The sequence below is a fragment of the Otolemur garnettii genome, unplaced genomic scaffold, assembly GCF_000181295.1.
Source record: "Otolemur garnettii isolate 467f Iridium unplaced genomic scaffold, OtoGar3 scaffold00008, whole genome shotgun sequence".
Taxonomy (NCBI): Eukaryota; Metazoa; Chordata; class Mammalia; order Primates; family Galagidae; genus Otolemur; species Otolemur garnettii.
Window position 1 is genome coordinate 17,590,609 of NW_003852403.1, and position 15,553 is coordinate 17,606,161.

At 38.9% G+C, this 15,553-nt stretch overlaps 1 protein-coding gene across 1 annotated transcript in view; it reads left to right on the forward strand.

The window, feature by feature from the left end:
• Positions 1–2,198: 2,198 nt before the first annotated feature.
• DNAJC12 (DnaJ heat shock protein family (Hsp40) member C12) overlaps positions 2,199–15,553 on the forward strand; it is a 42,354-nt gene continuing 28,999 nt past the window's right edge. The window contains exons 1-2 of the mRNA XM_003783621.3: positions 2,199–2,479; positions 13,914–13,992. Coding sequence (XP_003783669.1) covers positions 2,402–2,479; positions 13,914–13,992 — 157 coding nt within the window. The 5' untranslated portion in view covers positions 2,199–2,401. The remainder of the gene's footprint in view (positions 2,480–13,913; positions 13,993–15,553) is intronic.

Consider the following 15,553-nt stretch of genomic DNA (forward strand, 5'->3'; position numbering starts at 1 on the left):
ACTAGCTGGGCATTGTGGCAGATGTCTGTAGTGCCATCTACTGGGGAGTCTGAGGCAAGAGGATTGCCTGAGCCCAAGAGTTTGAGGTTGCTGAGGGCTATGATGAATATGCCACAGAACTCTACCCACAGGGACAGAGTCTGACTTTGTCTCAACAAAGAAAAAAAAAAAGGAATTTTTCATTGATTCCAATCAAGATTATGTAATGTTCAAGTTAACCTCCAAATACTTCAAGGGATGTGGTAAAACTTCCCAAACAAAATTAATTTTACTTTATTTAAAAATTCTATACAGAACTTTCAGCAAGAGAAGGGTTAGCAAAAGTGGTGCTCTGGAGCCTTTTCTTGTTTCTGTTCAGAAATAAACCTTAAAAAAGATGCAAATAGCTGGACTAGAAGAAAAAGTACTTTTTCCCCAAGGTGATAATTTACAGGGCATTTAAAGTGTTAAGGCAGTTAAAGTTTTGTATCTCTGACCATTCACCTCCTCTAAACCCCAGCCCTCAACGGCGTTTCTTACAGCCCAAAATGAACTGCAGCAAAGAGTGATTGACCCACCCTAGACCAGACACATTTCTGAGTCTGAGGAGCCAACCCAGGGGAAATGGCACAGGGATGCCACTCAGGTTATCACGTAGTTCTCTTCATTGTCCTATTTTAGTCCTGTGCAGCACAAACAACCATTTTGAACCAATGATCCTGTTTCTTTGCGTGTTTCTTGTCTGTGTTCTTCCATCAGAACTGAGTTTGTGTTGCTTGCCATGCCTTTCCCTACAACAGTGCTGAGCACAAAATAGGTCCTCAATAAATATTTATTGAATGAGTAAATCATCACACAAATGAAAATTTGCTTAGTATATTAGTATATTTGTATAGTATATTATAGTATGCTATAATATAACCCAAATGGATGCAATACTGAATTATAGGTCGGAGGATACCAAAGATTACTACAAGTTACTGGGATATGATGAACTATTTTCAGTAAGACAGGCTGTTCTCTTTCACAACAGTATTTCAAGTTCTTATTTAAGGTTTTAATTTAAATAAAACTTTAGTCACATCGAACTAAAACCCCAATCTTGTATTATTTTAAAGCACTTTAAAATGACTGCTTTCTTGGCTCAGAAAAGTTAGGAATTTAAATGTATGTTGACTCTTTTTTTTTTTTTTTTTTTGAGACGGAGCCTCAAGCTATCCCCCTGGGTAGAGTGCCATGGCATCACGCTCACAGCAACCTCCAACTCCTGGGCTCAAGCGAGTCTCCTGCCTCAGCCTCCCAAGTAGCTGGGACTATAGGTGCCTGCCACAACACCTGGCCATTTTTGGGTTGCAGCCATCATTGTTGTTTGGCAGGCCCGGGCTGGGGATTCGAACCCGCCACCTTAGGTGTATGTGGCTGGCGCCTTAGCCGCTTGAGCCACAGGCGCCGAGCCTGTATGTTGACTCTTTACTTGAATAGTGTCCTATGGTAATTTTATGGAAGCTTCTGGTTAAGTATGTATATTCTGGCTTGTGATCGTACACTATTTAACAATCACTACACTAAAAATAAATATTTGAAATTTTATTGTAATTCTGATGGCAGTATTTTATAGTATATATAAACTATGTGTTTATTATGGTAATTCATACTATAATTCAAACGAAAGGTAAGTTTTTCCTAAGTAAGGGATTTCAAAATATTTTAGTATTTTGTACTTTACTATTTTGTCCATTATAGTATACTATAATGTACTATACAAATATACTATTTGTATATAATAATATATCCAGTAATTTACCACACATCCAAAATAATATATATTTGTATTTGTACATATACTGTAGTACAAATATACTATAGTATATTAGTATATTTGTATTTTAGTATCGTAGTATGTTTGCTTATGCTCTTACACTATTTTAAACATTGTGAAATATCTTAAACACTCAGAAGAGCACTCACTACTTATATCAAACATATCCTCAGATTTTACCACCTTGCTTCAGATTTTCTCCTGTCTTTTAAAAACAAGATAAAGACAAAAATATAGCAGAGATGGAGAGATGGCTAATGTGAGGAGTTGGTAAAAATGGACAGTCTTTATTGGCCCATTATACAAATGGTTCATCTGCATCAGTTACATAAACTCAAACTACAGATCCCAGGCAGCCCTGCAAAGCTAGGCAGGCACGTGGCCGGTGCTTTTCTCCTCTGTAAACAACCAATGAGAGGCAGCGCTGACAAAGATCTGGGATGACATCTGGCGTATTGACTGTGTGACCAGTCTGAAAGCTGGTTTTTGCTGTTCGGATCGTGCTTCTGTAGCTCAGATTTAAAGAGGTTTTTCTCCCTGTTAATTCGAAGCTCATCCTGCCTCTTTGTTTCCAAGGAGGGAAAAGCTGGTTTAGTAACCCAAATGGATGCAATACTGAATTACAGGTCGGAGGACACTGAAGATTACTACAAGTTACTGGGATGTGATGAACTATCTTCGGTAAGACAGTGGACAGTGCTGTTCTCTTTCACAACAGTATTTCAAGTTTTTTTTTTTTAAGGTTTTAATTTAAATAAAACGCTAGTCACATTGAACTAAAAATCCAATCTTGTAATATTTTAAAGCACTTTAAAATGACTGCTTCCTTGGCTCAGAAAAGTTAAGAATTTAAATGTATGTTGACTCTTTACTTGAATAGTGTCCTGTGGTAATTTTATGAAAGCTTCTGGTTAAATATGTATATTGTGGTTCCTGGCCATACACTATTTCACAATCACTATGCTAAAAATAAATATTTGAAATTTTATTGCCATTTCTGATGGTAGTGCTTCATAGTATACATAAGCTATGTGTTTATGATGGTAATTCACACTATAATTGAAATAAAAGGTAAGTTTTTAGTAGGTTAGGGATTTCAAAATATTTTATTAAAACATGTGCTTTTATGTGAGCAGTTGAATTATAAACCAAAGAAACACCTCTATGTTAATACTTTGAATGTGTGAGAAATTACTTTTGGGGGGGTTGCTTCTAAAGTCAGACGTGTAGAAACTACAAGTGTAAAAGTTGTAGAGATTGTGATAAACTATGGAAAAATCATTTAAAATTTTATCTCCGGAGGGTAACACTATTCATATTTTGGTATATCAATCTCCAGTCTTTTCACTCTGCATATTTTTTGAACTCATGTTTGGATATGTTATATATCCTTGTGGATTCCTGCTTTTTATCTATTAATATTCTAAGAAGGATTTCTCCAGGCTATTACATTTGGCAAAATTTAATGGTTGCAAAATATTTCATTTTATGATTACCACAGCTGAATTATTCTGTTGTTGTTAAATATTTTATTTCCAATATTTTAAATAATGTTAAGAGAAAATGAAATGTATTAATTGTGATTAGTCATCTATTATTAAATCGTGCTATTAAAATATATTTGTATTATGTAATTAATGTATTTTATTTTAATTAATATATAACAATTAATATTAATGTTTTAAATAGAAATGTTTTTATATTCTTGTTTTGTAAAGGCAGGAATTTATTTATAACATGTAATTAGTTTTGTTTTCAGGATAGGATGCAATATTGGATACATGGGATTAAAATCTCTCTCTTTTTTTTTTAAAGCACTAGAATTTACTAAGTCTGTTCAAAGTCTTTTTTTTTTTTTTTTGTATTAAATGATAACTATGTACATTAATGCAATTCCGGGGTACAGTGTGGTGTTTTCACATACAATTTGAAATATTTTCATCAAACTGGGTAACATAGCCTTCATGTCATTTTCTTAGTTATTGTGTTAAGATGTTCATATTCTACTCTTAGAAAGATTTACTTGTACCCTTGTAAGATAAAATCTCTTATTTTTACCACACTGTGAGGAAATTATTTCAGATACCTTGAAGTTAAAGAAGCAACTCCCCCCCCCATAGAAAACAGCTTATAATGCTCTTTTGGTTGCATATTTCTTTTCAAGAATAATATCTTACTCTTGTTTATGGTGGTGGTAATTTGCTTATAGCAACTGAGCAAACTTATTATCATTTTTAGCACATATGTTATTTGCCTTTCAGATTATGCTTCTACTAAATAATTTTTGAAGGAATAATTTTAAACCAATATAACATAATTAAACTTGATAAGATTAATTTGGATTTTTTAAAGATAGGTGCTACGTTATAAAGATCATTAAGTTCCCCTAATAAATCTCCTGACCCATTTTGTCAGGCTTTTGAAGCCATGCTCTTATCTTTTCAGTTTATAAAAACGGAGGATTAGTTTTGGATAGAGTCACACAAATTGGCTGTTTATGTGTAACAGTTTCATTTTAGGGTTACCATATATAGTCTCAACATTCCTCTGTCTGGATTTGTTTCACTGATCTGTCCATGGCATAACATATCCAGATAACAATCACTTATTTATTAATGAAATGACTGTCACAGTTTTGCCACTTCTTTTAATATGTATCTTCTCTTTTCCACTTAGAGATATGTTTCCCATGAAAAATATTTTTATGACTGTTTTTGTCTATTTAGTGAGACATTTCCTTGATTTCTATTAGATGAATTTTTTTTTACTGCAACTATGCCTTGATTTGATGCTTTGAAATTAGACAGAACTTTTCCTCCGCAAAAGCAATTTGGCAGTTATAATTTCAAAGCAATTTGATATTTTGAGACACCCATATAATAGTTTTCCTTTGGTATACAGCTCTTATAATTTAAAGCTTGTGCTGGAAATTGATTAAATTCAAAGTAAAGTCACATATTTTCTAATGGTTCAAGAGCAGTAATTTTGAATCTTTTTCTTCTCAGAGACTTTCAGCAAAACCTCTTTCATAAATCAAAAATATAATCATGACAATAAGCGATGAGACTAATTTGCTACTTTACATATGTGACATACATAAATTATGGAAGGATTCTGTATTATTTTACAGAAAACAACATATCCCTCAATGAAAAGAAATTTACCAGTATTTGATCTGAAGTCAGTCAGCTTTTTCTCTGTACATTGGGTTTTACACAAAGACTCATGCAATATACGACTCGACCCTGGGGGGCAGTGCCTGTGGCTCAAAGGAGTAGGGCCCTGGTCCCATATGCCGGAGGTGGCAGGTTCAAACCCAGCCCTGGCCAAAAACTGCGCCCCCCCCCCCAAAAAAAAAGACTCTACACTGAAGTTCTTACTGATGCACGCAGTATATGCTAGGGGTGGAAAGCAGCCTCACTGTTGGATATGGTTTGTTTTTTAAATATTTGGTCACTATTTCATGAGTAATGATAACAAGGCTTCATGACTTCAAGACTTTATGGACTTGAAAATTGAGCACAAACCTGCTAAATGGATACATCAATTTTTTTTCTTATTTCTCTATTTTATTGACTTCCGAAGATCTGGGTTCATGTCTTAACTCTGCCACTTACTAACTGTGTGACCTTGATAAAACCACTTCAGTTTTCTATGCCTTGGTTTCCTAATTTGCCAATGGGAGTGAATAGTACCCACCTCATAGAGTTGCTGTGGAAATTAAGACACAATATAAAAAGTACTTTCAACATTGCCTGGCACAGAGTGGTTAAGTTGTCATTATTGTGGCTGTTGTGGCCTCACAGTGACACTGTGGCCTTGGCACTTTGTAAATTTATCTGATCTATCCTAGAGTTTGCACTCTTATTAAGATGTTTTATTTGGACATAATTTTTGATTTACAGAAAAGTTGCAAAAATAATACACAAGAGTTCCTATATACCCTTAACCCAGCTTTATGTTAATATTACACCTAATAGAAGTACAGTGTTCAAAACTGGAACATTAACATTGGTAATGTTAATGTCAATGATGTTAATGTTCATGGTTGGTTAACCAGCAACATTTTTTGTAGCGACCAGGTAGGGTCAGTACTTGGATGAGACATGCACGTACTTAAGAAGCAAATTTTAAGGAGGTACTAACTCTCAAGAGTTTCACAAGTATAGAACTTTTGAGAGAGACAGAGGGAGAGAGATCCTCCTTTAACCTAACTATCCTCCTTACTTCCCCTAGTGCTGGCCCTGAGATAGCCAATATTTTAGGCTTTGCAGGCCATAGGGTCTCTGTCACAACTACTCAGTTCTACCATTGGAGAAAGCAGCCATAAAATAATAAGTCAGTCAATGATTATGGCTCTCTAACAATAAAGTTTTGACAAAAACAGGCAGTAGCAGTGGGCCAGAGTCAGTTAATCCCAGATCAAAATTACAAGTCTTATTTAATTTCACCTGTTTTCCTACTAATGTCCTTTTCCTGTTCTGGGCTCCGAGGCAAAATCCCTCATTATGCCCCGTTGTCATGTCCCCTGGTCCCCTGCACGCTGACCCTTTCTCTCTCCAACCTTCTTTGTCTTTTGCAACCTGGACGCCTCGATGAGCTGTGGTTAATTATTTTGTAGAATATTCCCCAATTGGGCACTGTCTGATATTTTTTCATAAGATTGAGGTTATGTGTTTGGGGAAGAACATCAGAGAAGTGATGCTCTACCTTTCTCAGTATGTCGTATCGGGGCAGGTGATGTTGATATGTCTTATTGACCTTGGTTAAGGTGCTGTCTGTCAGATTTCTTCTTCCAGGTTTTTCTGCAGTGGAGTTACTATTTTTCCTTTTGTAATTAACAGATATATTGGGGAAGATGCCGTGAACTGTACTGTTTCTCCTCAAACTTTTACCCACTGAGTCTACCATCCTTTGGTGGATCTTGCCTGTAATAGTTACGGCTATCGTGTTTGCCTAATGGTAACTTTTTATTTTCCTCATTCTTTCTTATTTGGAATTCTTCTGTGAAGAAAAGCTATCCTTTCTCTTATATTTATTTGCTTATTCAATTTATTTTTATCACTATTGATTAATAGGAAGTTATTATACTTTTAAGGGTATTAATCCAAATACTACCATTATTTATCTTGTGGCTCAAATGGTTTCTATGGCTTACATTTTTTTTTTTTTTTTTTTTTTTGAGACAGAGCCTCAAGCTGTCACCCTGGGTAGAGTGCTGTGGCATTGCAGCTCACAGCAACCTCCAACGCCTGGGCTCAAGCGAGTCTCCTGCCTCCGCCTCCCAAGTAGCTGGGACCACAGGCGCCCACCACAATGCTTGGCTATTTTTTGGTTGCAGCCATCATTGTTGCTTGGCGGGCCCGGGCCGAATTCGAACTCGCCACCTTAGGTTTATGTGGCTGGTGCCCTAGCCACCTGAGCCACAGGCGCTGAGCCACTATGGCTTACATTTTAATTATTTATAATTTGATTAGAACGCTTCGGAGGATCTCTTATTTATTTCAGGGATACTGCTAATATCTAGAGTGTTGTGGGAAAGACCAATTTCTTTTTGTTGTTGTTGCAGTAGTCATTGCTGTTTTAGCTGGCCCAGGCTGGGTTCGAACCTCCAGGCTCGGTGTATGTGGCCAGCGCCCTACCCACTGAGCTATGGGTGCTGCCCATGGAAAGAGCCAGTGTCAAACTGAGTGAATTGATATGCTGTGCACTAGTTAGGTCACTTGTTAAAATGGATCTTCGCTTCTCTGCAGCACACTCTACAGCGAATGAATTTCCATCACTAGAATAAGTTCATTCTTATAATGAATAAACCATGTTTCAGAAAGCTCCTATTAAACCACAGTGATGTTACCTGAAGAAGAATATCTGTCAGCATATAATCGAGTATTTCTTGAACACTTACTATTGGGTCAGTACTAGAAGTGATGGGAGGCCAGGTGGGAAACAGCAAAACAAAACATGAAGGTGAGACATGGTGCTAGCGTATAAAGAAGTTGGTATCCAATTGAGAAGCCAAAGCTAATACAGAGGAAACGGTCTGAACACAAGCAGGGGTCCTCAAACTTTTTAAACAGGGGGCCAGTTCACTGTCCCTCAGACCATTGGAGGGCCGGCCTGTGGGCCCCGGGAGGAGTCGGCTGCTAAGCAGGACAAGCAGTGGTGGCAAAAACACCTGGCGGGCAGATAAATGTCCTAGGTGTGCTGCAGGTGGCCTGTGGGCCGTAGTTTGAGGACACCTGGAAGTACAACAGGAATTAAAGAAAGAATATCTGGAAAGACTTCAGGGAAGAAATGAAGCTTGAAATGGTCTTATAAAAAGGTCGATTAAGGCTCGATGCCCGTAGCACAGTGGTGAGGGCGCCAGCCACATACCCTAGAGGTGGCGGGTTCAAACCCAGCCCGAGACAGCGAAACAGCAATGACAATTGCAACAAAAAAATAGCCAGGCGTTGTGGTGGGCACCTGTAGTCCCAGCTACTTGGGAGGCTGAGGCAAGAGAATGGCTTAACCCCAAGAGTTGGAGGTTGCTGTGAGCTGTGATGTCACAGCACTCTACCAAGGGTGACATAGTGAGACTCTGTCTCAAAAAAAAAAAAAAAAAGAGGTCTATTAAATGGTCATAAACAGTTGCATGGACATGACAGCATTTGTGTGGCTGGGGGGATCTAGAGAAGATTTATCCAAGCGGGAATCAGATTAGTCTTCATTGCACGCCAGAGTATTTTCTTTCGTAGACCAAAATATTGTGCTAACAGGCTATGGAAAAGGTAAATTTTCAAGTTTTAAAATTTAAGTTCTGAAATTAAAATATACTCCATAAGGAAAAGTGGAATACAAAGAAAGCACAAAGAAAAATGTTAACCCAAATGTTAAACATTTTTGACTATTACAGTATACATGTTAATTATCAGTGCATATATGCTGTATCTATGTAAATAAATACTTGCGTATATGTGTAGATTTATAGTATATTTATTTGTATATATTTTATATATAAAATTTTTATTATAATATGTTTATATATTTTATATATCTATATATTTTCATGAGTTTGCAGTCAGGCTGTGTGGATTCACTTCCTGGATTTGCTTCTTTCTACATGTGTGACCTTGGGAAAATTACTTAATTTTCTATATCTTAGTTTCCTAAGCTGCAAAATAAGAAAAATAAAAGCACTCAGGCCATAGAGTTGTTATGGGAACCAGATGAGACACCACATGTAAGGTGCTTAGAACAGCGCCTGGCACTCAATAATCTTAATAATAATTATTATTATCATTATATATATGTTACATAATTCCTCTGAGAGAAAACTATATGGACTTATATTGCATATAATATCTTACCTTTCCTCATAGAAATGTATAAATTTTCTCAGGTTGTTAAAAGTCTTCTACAAGGTGATTTTTTAATGACTGCAAAGTATTCCAGCTTATAGCTTTATTACAATTATCTGTAACAAATATCTATTATTGAACACATAAGTTTTTGTTTAAAATTTATGTTTTATTCATTCAACTTTCTTATTGCTAAAGTCTTTTCCCATCTTTAATTATTTCCTCAAATTCCTAGAATTGGAATTGTCAGATCAAAGAGGTTTTCATATGTTATACATCCTGTCTGCTTTCCAGAAACCTTGCACGTATTTATTATACATCCTCACCAGGAGAGCATGAGCTTTCATTTCTATGTGCCCTCAGTAATACTCGCTATTATCCTCCTTTGAATGTTTTGATTTATTTGATTACGAGTAAAGTTGAACATTTTGTTTATTCGCTGGCCAACAAGACAGACAGGCAGTTTTCCAGATCACTGGACATTGGATTAGGAAGGCAGGGTTCAGTGGACCTTGACTGGAGGGCCTCAGCTGCCTCTGGGCTGCACTTGGCATGGGGCACATGGGGTGGGGAGTCCAGGAGACAAACAGAACGTGTGCAAGCCAAGCTAACCCAGTTTACTAGTTTACCCAGAGCGAACTCTACAGGAGGTCTCTGATAAACTTTGTGATGGTTAAAACTATGAAAAGTAAGGAAAAACATACGGACTATTGTTAATTTTACACACATGAAATTGGCAAAACTCCAGAAAACAAAGAAGAAAAAACAATCACCCATGTAGTACTGCTGAGAATTAACCATTTTGACACATTTGATTTTGTGGACCAATACCAGAAAGTTTTCTAGTGCAATATGGATTAAAAAACAAAAAACAGCAACAACAATAAAAACCCAAAACTTTCTACTGTAGATAGGTATAATTTTGTCCATTTGTCTTATTTAAAACCCCCAAGGTACATATACATGTATATATATTAAAAGTGTGAAGGATAGAACCTATTATCTTGGGGGAATAGGGGGAATAGGGGTAAAAAAGGCTTTTACTTTTTATTCTGTAGTGATAGAAATTTTTTAAGCAGACTTTGTGAGTATTCATAAAATTTTTTGTCAATTAAAAATGCTTAACACGGCTCAGCGCCTGTGGCTCAAGTGGCTAAGGCGCCAGCCACATACACCTGAGCTGGCGGGTTCGAATCCAGCCTGGGCCCACCAAACAACAACGACGGCTGCAACCAAAAAAATAGCCAGGCGTTGTGGCGGGTGCCTGTGGTCCCAGCTACTTGGGAGGCAGAGGCAGGAGACTTGCTTGAGCCCAGGAGTTGGAGTTGCTGTGAGCCGTGATGCCACAGCACTCTACCCAGGGTGACAGCTTGAGGCTCTGTCTCAAAAAAAAAAATATGCTTATCACTACACTGTAGAATATTTAATATTTTAAAATTTAAAAACAAGTCTACTTTTAAATTATATTTGTTATATAAGTGAGTTATGGTGACTGATGGTTAAAGGATTAGCACCTAGAAAGAAGAAACACATGATTCATTGAAGGTGTTTTTTTTGTTGCAGTTTGGCCAGGGCCAGGTTTGAACTCGCCACCCACCACCCTTGGTATATGGGGCCTGTGCCCTACTCACTGAGCCACAGGCACTACCCTTCATTGCAGTTCTTAACAGGAAGTCTGTTTCTTCCTGTTATTCCAAGAGGTCCTCAATAGAAATGTAACAAGGAAAAGAATAGAATTATTAGTCTGGGCTTTGTATGTTGCTCTGCGTAGAGTGCCATGGCAACAGCCTAGCAACCTCAAACTCTTGGGCTCGAGTGATCCTCTTGCCTCAGCCTTCCGAGTAGCTGGGCCTATAGGTGTCTTCCACAACACTTGGTTGATTTTTCCATTTTTAGTAGAGACACGGTCTCTCTCTTACTTAGGCTGGTCTCGAACTCCTGAGCTCAAGCAATCCACCCACCTCACTTTCCCAGAGCACTAGGATTACAGGTGTGAACTATCATGCGTAGCCCATATCAGTTTTCTAAGTCTGAAGAATTTGGCCATATAAAACAATGGTTAAGATTATAGGATTTAAAGTCTGACTTCTTACTTAACAAAAAGCTTAGCATTTTTTTTTTGAGACAGTCTCACTATGTTGCCCTCGGTAGAGTGCTGTGGCATCACAGCTCACCGCAACCTCAAACTCCTGGGCTTAAGCGATTCTCTTGCCTCAGCCTCCCTAGTGGCTGGGACTATAGGCACCCGCCACAACACCTGGCTGTTTTTTGTAGCAGTTGTCATTGTTGTTTACCAGGCCTGAGCTGGGTTTGAACCTGCCTGCCTCAGTGTATGTGGCTGGTGCCCTAACCACTAAGCAACGGGCACTGAGCTGTGTTTTGGGACTTTTTTTTTTTTTTTTTTAGATGGAGCCTCAAGCTATCCCCCTGGGTAGAGTGCCATGGCATCACGCTCACAGCAACCTCCAACTCCTGGGCTCAAGCGAGTCTCCTGCCTCAGCCTCCCAAGTAGCTGGGACTACAGGTGCCCGCCACAATGCCCGGCCATTTTTTGGTTGCAGCCATCATTGTTGTTTGGCGGGCCCGGGCTGGGGATTGGAACCCGCCACCTTAGGTGTATGTGGCTGGTGCCTTGGCCGCTTGAGCCACAGGCATCAAGCCTGTTTTGGGACTTTTTGAGACAGAGCCTCATTTTGTCACCCTAGGTAAAGTGCTGTGGCATCATCATAACTCAAAGTAACCTCAAACTCTTGGGCTCAAGTGATTTTCTTGCCTCAGTCTCTGGAGTAGCTTGGATTACAGGCACAACCATAATGCCTGCCTGTTTTTAGAGATGGGCCTTGCTTTTGCTCAGGCTAGTCTTGAACTCCTGAGCCCAAGCAATCCACTGGCCTTGGCCTCCCAAAGTGCTGGGATTACATGTGTGAGCCACTGTTTAAAAACTCAGCATTTTTATTAACTAGCTGAATGACTTTGGACAAGTTTCTGGTATTTAATTATAGCCACTGTTATCAGCTCTTATTATGGTTAGGCTTTGTGTTAAGTGCTTAATTTATATTATTCATTTGATGTAAAGATACGGAAACCCTAGATACATAGAAGTGGCCTGAATGTCATGGAAGAACTGAGATTTGAAACCCAGCGATCAGGTTGAGAGTCATATAACCACTGTTGCTTCCTGCTACTGTCATTGCAGTTACGATTATTAAAGCCAACTCTTAATTCATGATAAGAGGGGTTAGGTGGGTAAGTCAAATCATATCAAATCCTGGATGGCCCTCAAACCTCATTTTAGTTTGGGCTGGAGTTTCTGTTTTCCCTATTAAAATCTCTAATAAAGCTTCTAACTGGTAACAAAATTATTAGGTTTGAATTATGTCCTTTTTCTTTTAATTGCAAAATTCTCTCTCTCTCTCTCTTTTTGAGACAGAGTCTCAAGCTGTCACCCTGGGTAGAGCGTCGTGGCATCCTAGCTCACAGCAACCTCCAACTCTTAGGCTCAAGTGATCCTCTTGCTTCAGTTTTTCTGTTTTTAGTAGAGACAGGGTCTTGTTTTTGCTCAGGCTGGTCTCAAACTCAGTAAGTTCAAGCAATCCGCCCCCTCAGCCTCCCAGAGTACTAGAATTATAGGTGTGAGCCACTGCACCTGGCCACAAAATTCTTAATAAAAAAAGATAAAGGTCAAAAGGCAGAAAGAAGGCACTATAGAATGGATAATATATAAATTTTAACTTATAATTTACAACTCAGGGATAGCCATCTCTGAATAATGAATGGTGGTTAAGCATCTTTGAAGAATTCCGATATGTGAACATATATTTTTATATTCTTAGGAGAAAGCTATCTGACCATACTGAATATTTAAATAAATTGAGGCTAGATGAAGTGGCTCATGCCCATAATCCCAGCACTTTGGGAAGCCAAAGCAGGAGGATTGCCTGAGGACAGGAGTTCGAGACCAGCCTGGGCAACATAGTGAAACCCTATCTCTACAAAAATAAAATTATTCAGGCATGATGGCATGTGTCTGTAGTCTCCCTAGTTGCTTAGGAGGCTGAGGGAGGAGGATCATTTGAGACCAGGGGTCCAACGTTGCAGTGAGCTGTGAACATATTACTACTCTCCAGCCTGGGTGACAAAGTGAGACTCTATCTCTAAAAAATAAAATAAAAAACTATGTACATATGTTGAACTCATAGGTGTCCTAGGTCATCATTTATGTAAAGTAGCAAGTCAAATTGCTATTGGAGTGCTATTTCAATAGGAGCTTTCTATAGATGCTTTCTGAATTTGGTTGTTTAGAAAATTCTTTCTTTTTTTTTTTTGAGACAGAGTTTGACTATGTCACCCTCAGTAGAGTGCTGTGACATCACAGCTCACAGCAACCTCAAACTCTCGGGCTTAAATGATTCTCTTGCCTCAGCCTCCCAAGTAGCTAGGACTACAGGTGCCCGCCACAATGCTTGGCTATTTTTGTTGCAGTTGTCATTGTTGTTTAGCTGGCTGGGGCTGGGTTTGAACTCGCCACCCTCTGTGTATATGGCTGGCACTGTAACCACCGTGCTATAGGCGCCGAGCCTAGAAAATTATTTCTTAAAAAAAAAAAAAAAGAAAGAAAATTATTTCTTAGAGTAAAAAGTCAAAATAGAAATCTAAGAGTCAAAAAATAAAGAGTTCAGTTAATTGTGGCAGTTTTGGGAGGACTGCTGCCCAGATTCTTCCTTCACATTATTTCAGTTGGATTCCTTCTATTAAACAATGATTTTTTCTTTTAGGTTGAACAAATCCTGGCAGAATTTAAGGTCAGAGCTCTGGAATGTCACCCTGACAAGCATCCTGAAAACTCCAAAGCTGGTAAGAATTAATAATGGCTGTTTCTCAGGAAAATGAATAGCAAATAGAACTAAAAAGCTGTTGAATAGTAACTTAATTTTCTTGTCTCTGATGCTCCAAGTTATTCTTCCACTGGGTGCCAAAGGTTGTTTGTGCACTGGTGGATGGCAGGAGGGGAGAGGCCTGTGTGGGGTCTCTTCTAATAGGAGTCACTTAACATGCTTTTTTCTTCCTGCTGTCATGTGCTGCTTTGTGGTTTGAATTTTATCCAGTTCACGCATTCTTTCAACAGCTATTGAGTGTTAACCTAACTTAAGTATGTTTGCTGTCAGGCGTTGTCTGCATGAGAACCTCGCTGTGATTCTTTTCTTTCGATGGATGTGAATATATTCACATAGTCATCCTTTTGCAGCTTTCCTTTATTGTCATTTAAATACTAATAAATCAGTAATCCTTCCACAGCTCGTCTCCCTCCTCGCTCTCGCTCTCCCTCTTTCCTTGGCTTCAGAGCCAAACTTCCTGAAAAAGATGTTCAGAGCTGATGTCTCTGCTTTCCTTCTCAGTTTTCCATTTTTCCCGCTCTGATTTCCTTCCCCACCCTTTCTCAGAAATGGCCAAAGACTTTCTGCTTGCCAAATCCACTGGTTACATTTTAGTTCTTACCTCCCTTGAGCCTGCTTTGAAATCTGGCATTCTCCACCATCCTTCCCTTCTTGAAACACTTTTGACTCTCAGCTGTCAGGATCATATGCTTTTGTGGTTTCCCTCCAGCCTTCTCAGGCTCCTTGCTCAGTCTCCTCTGTGACTCCTCTGTTGCCCTAAAGTTCCCTCCTAAGCTTTCTTTTCGGTTTACCGTCACTCCCCCACACTTTCTCCCTTGTCCAAGTCTATGGCTTTAAAGACCAGCTCACTGTTTTGTTGTTGTTGTTGTTGTTGTTTTTGAGACAGAGTTTCACTGTCACCCTGGGAAGAGTGCCATGGCATCGTCATAGCTCACAGCAACCTTAAATTCTTGGGCTCAAGTGATCCATCCACTTGCTTCAGCCTCCTGGGACTACAGGCACCCGCTACAACACCTAGCTAATTTTTCAGTTTTTAGTAGAGACAGGGTCTTGCTCTTGCTCACGCTGGTCTTGAACTCCTAAGGTCAAGCAATCCGACTGTCCCAGCCTCCCAGAGTGCTAGGATTGCAGGCATGAGCCATCGTGATGGGCCTGCCAGCTCACTGTTGATGGCTCCCAAATCTATCCTTAACCCAGTTCTTGCTCTTCATCTTTAGAGTTTTGACTGCTTCTTGGAAATCTCTATTTGAAAACATTTCAGAGTCACACTTTCAGAAAACCAGAGTCATTATTCTCCTTTCATCCCCTCTAAAATCTTGCTTATTTTTTTCTGTTTCCCTATCTCAGTGAAAGACACCAGCATCCATTCCCTAGATCAAGCAGAAACCTTGTCTCCCTCCTCTCCCTCGTGTCCACGTCTGGTCAGTTACCCAGTGCTGTTGATTTTCCTGCCGTATCTCTCTCTATTGTATCCTGTCCCTCTGTCCTCACTGCCACTACTGTAGGTAAGCCTCCATCAC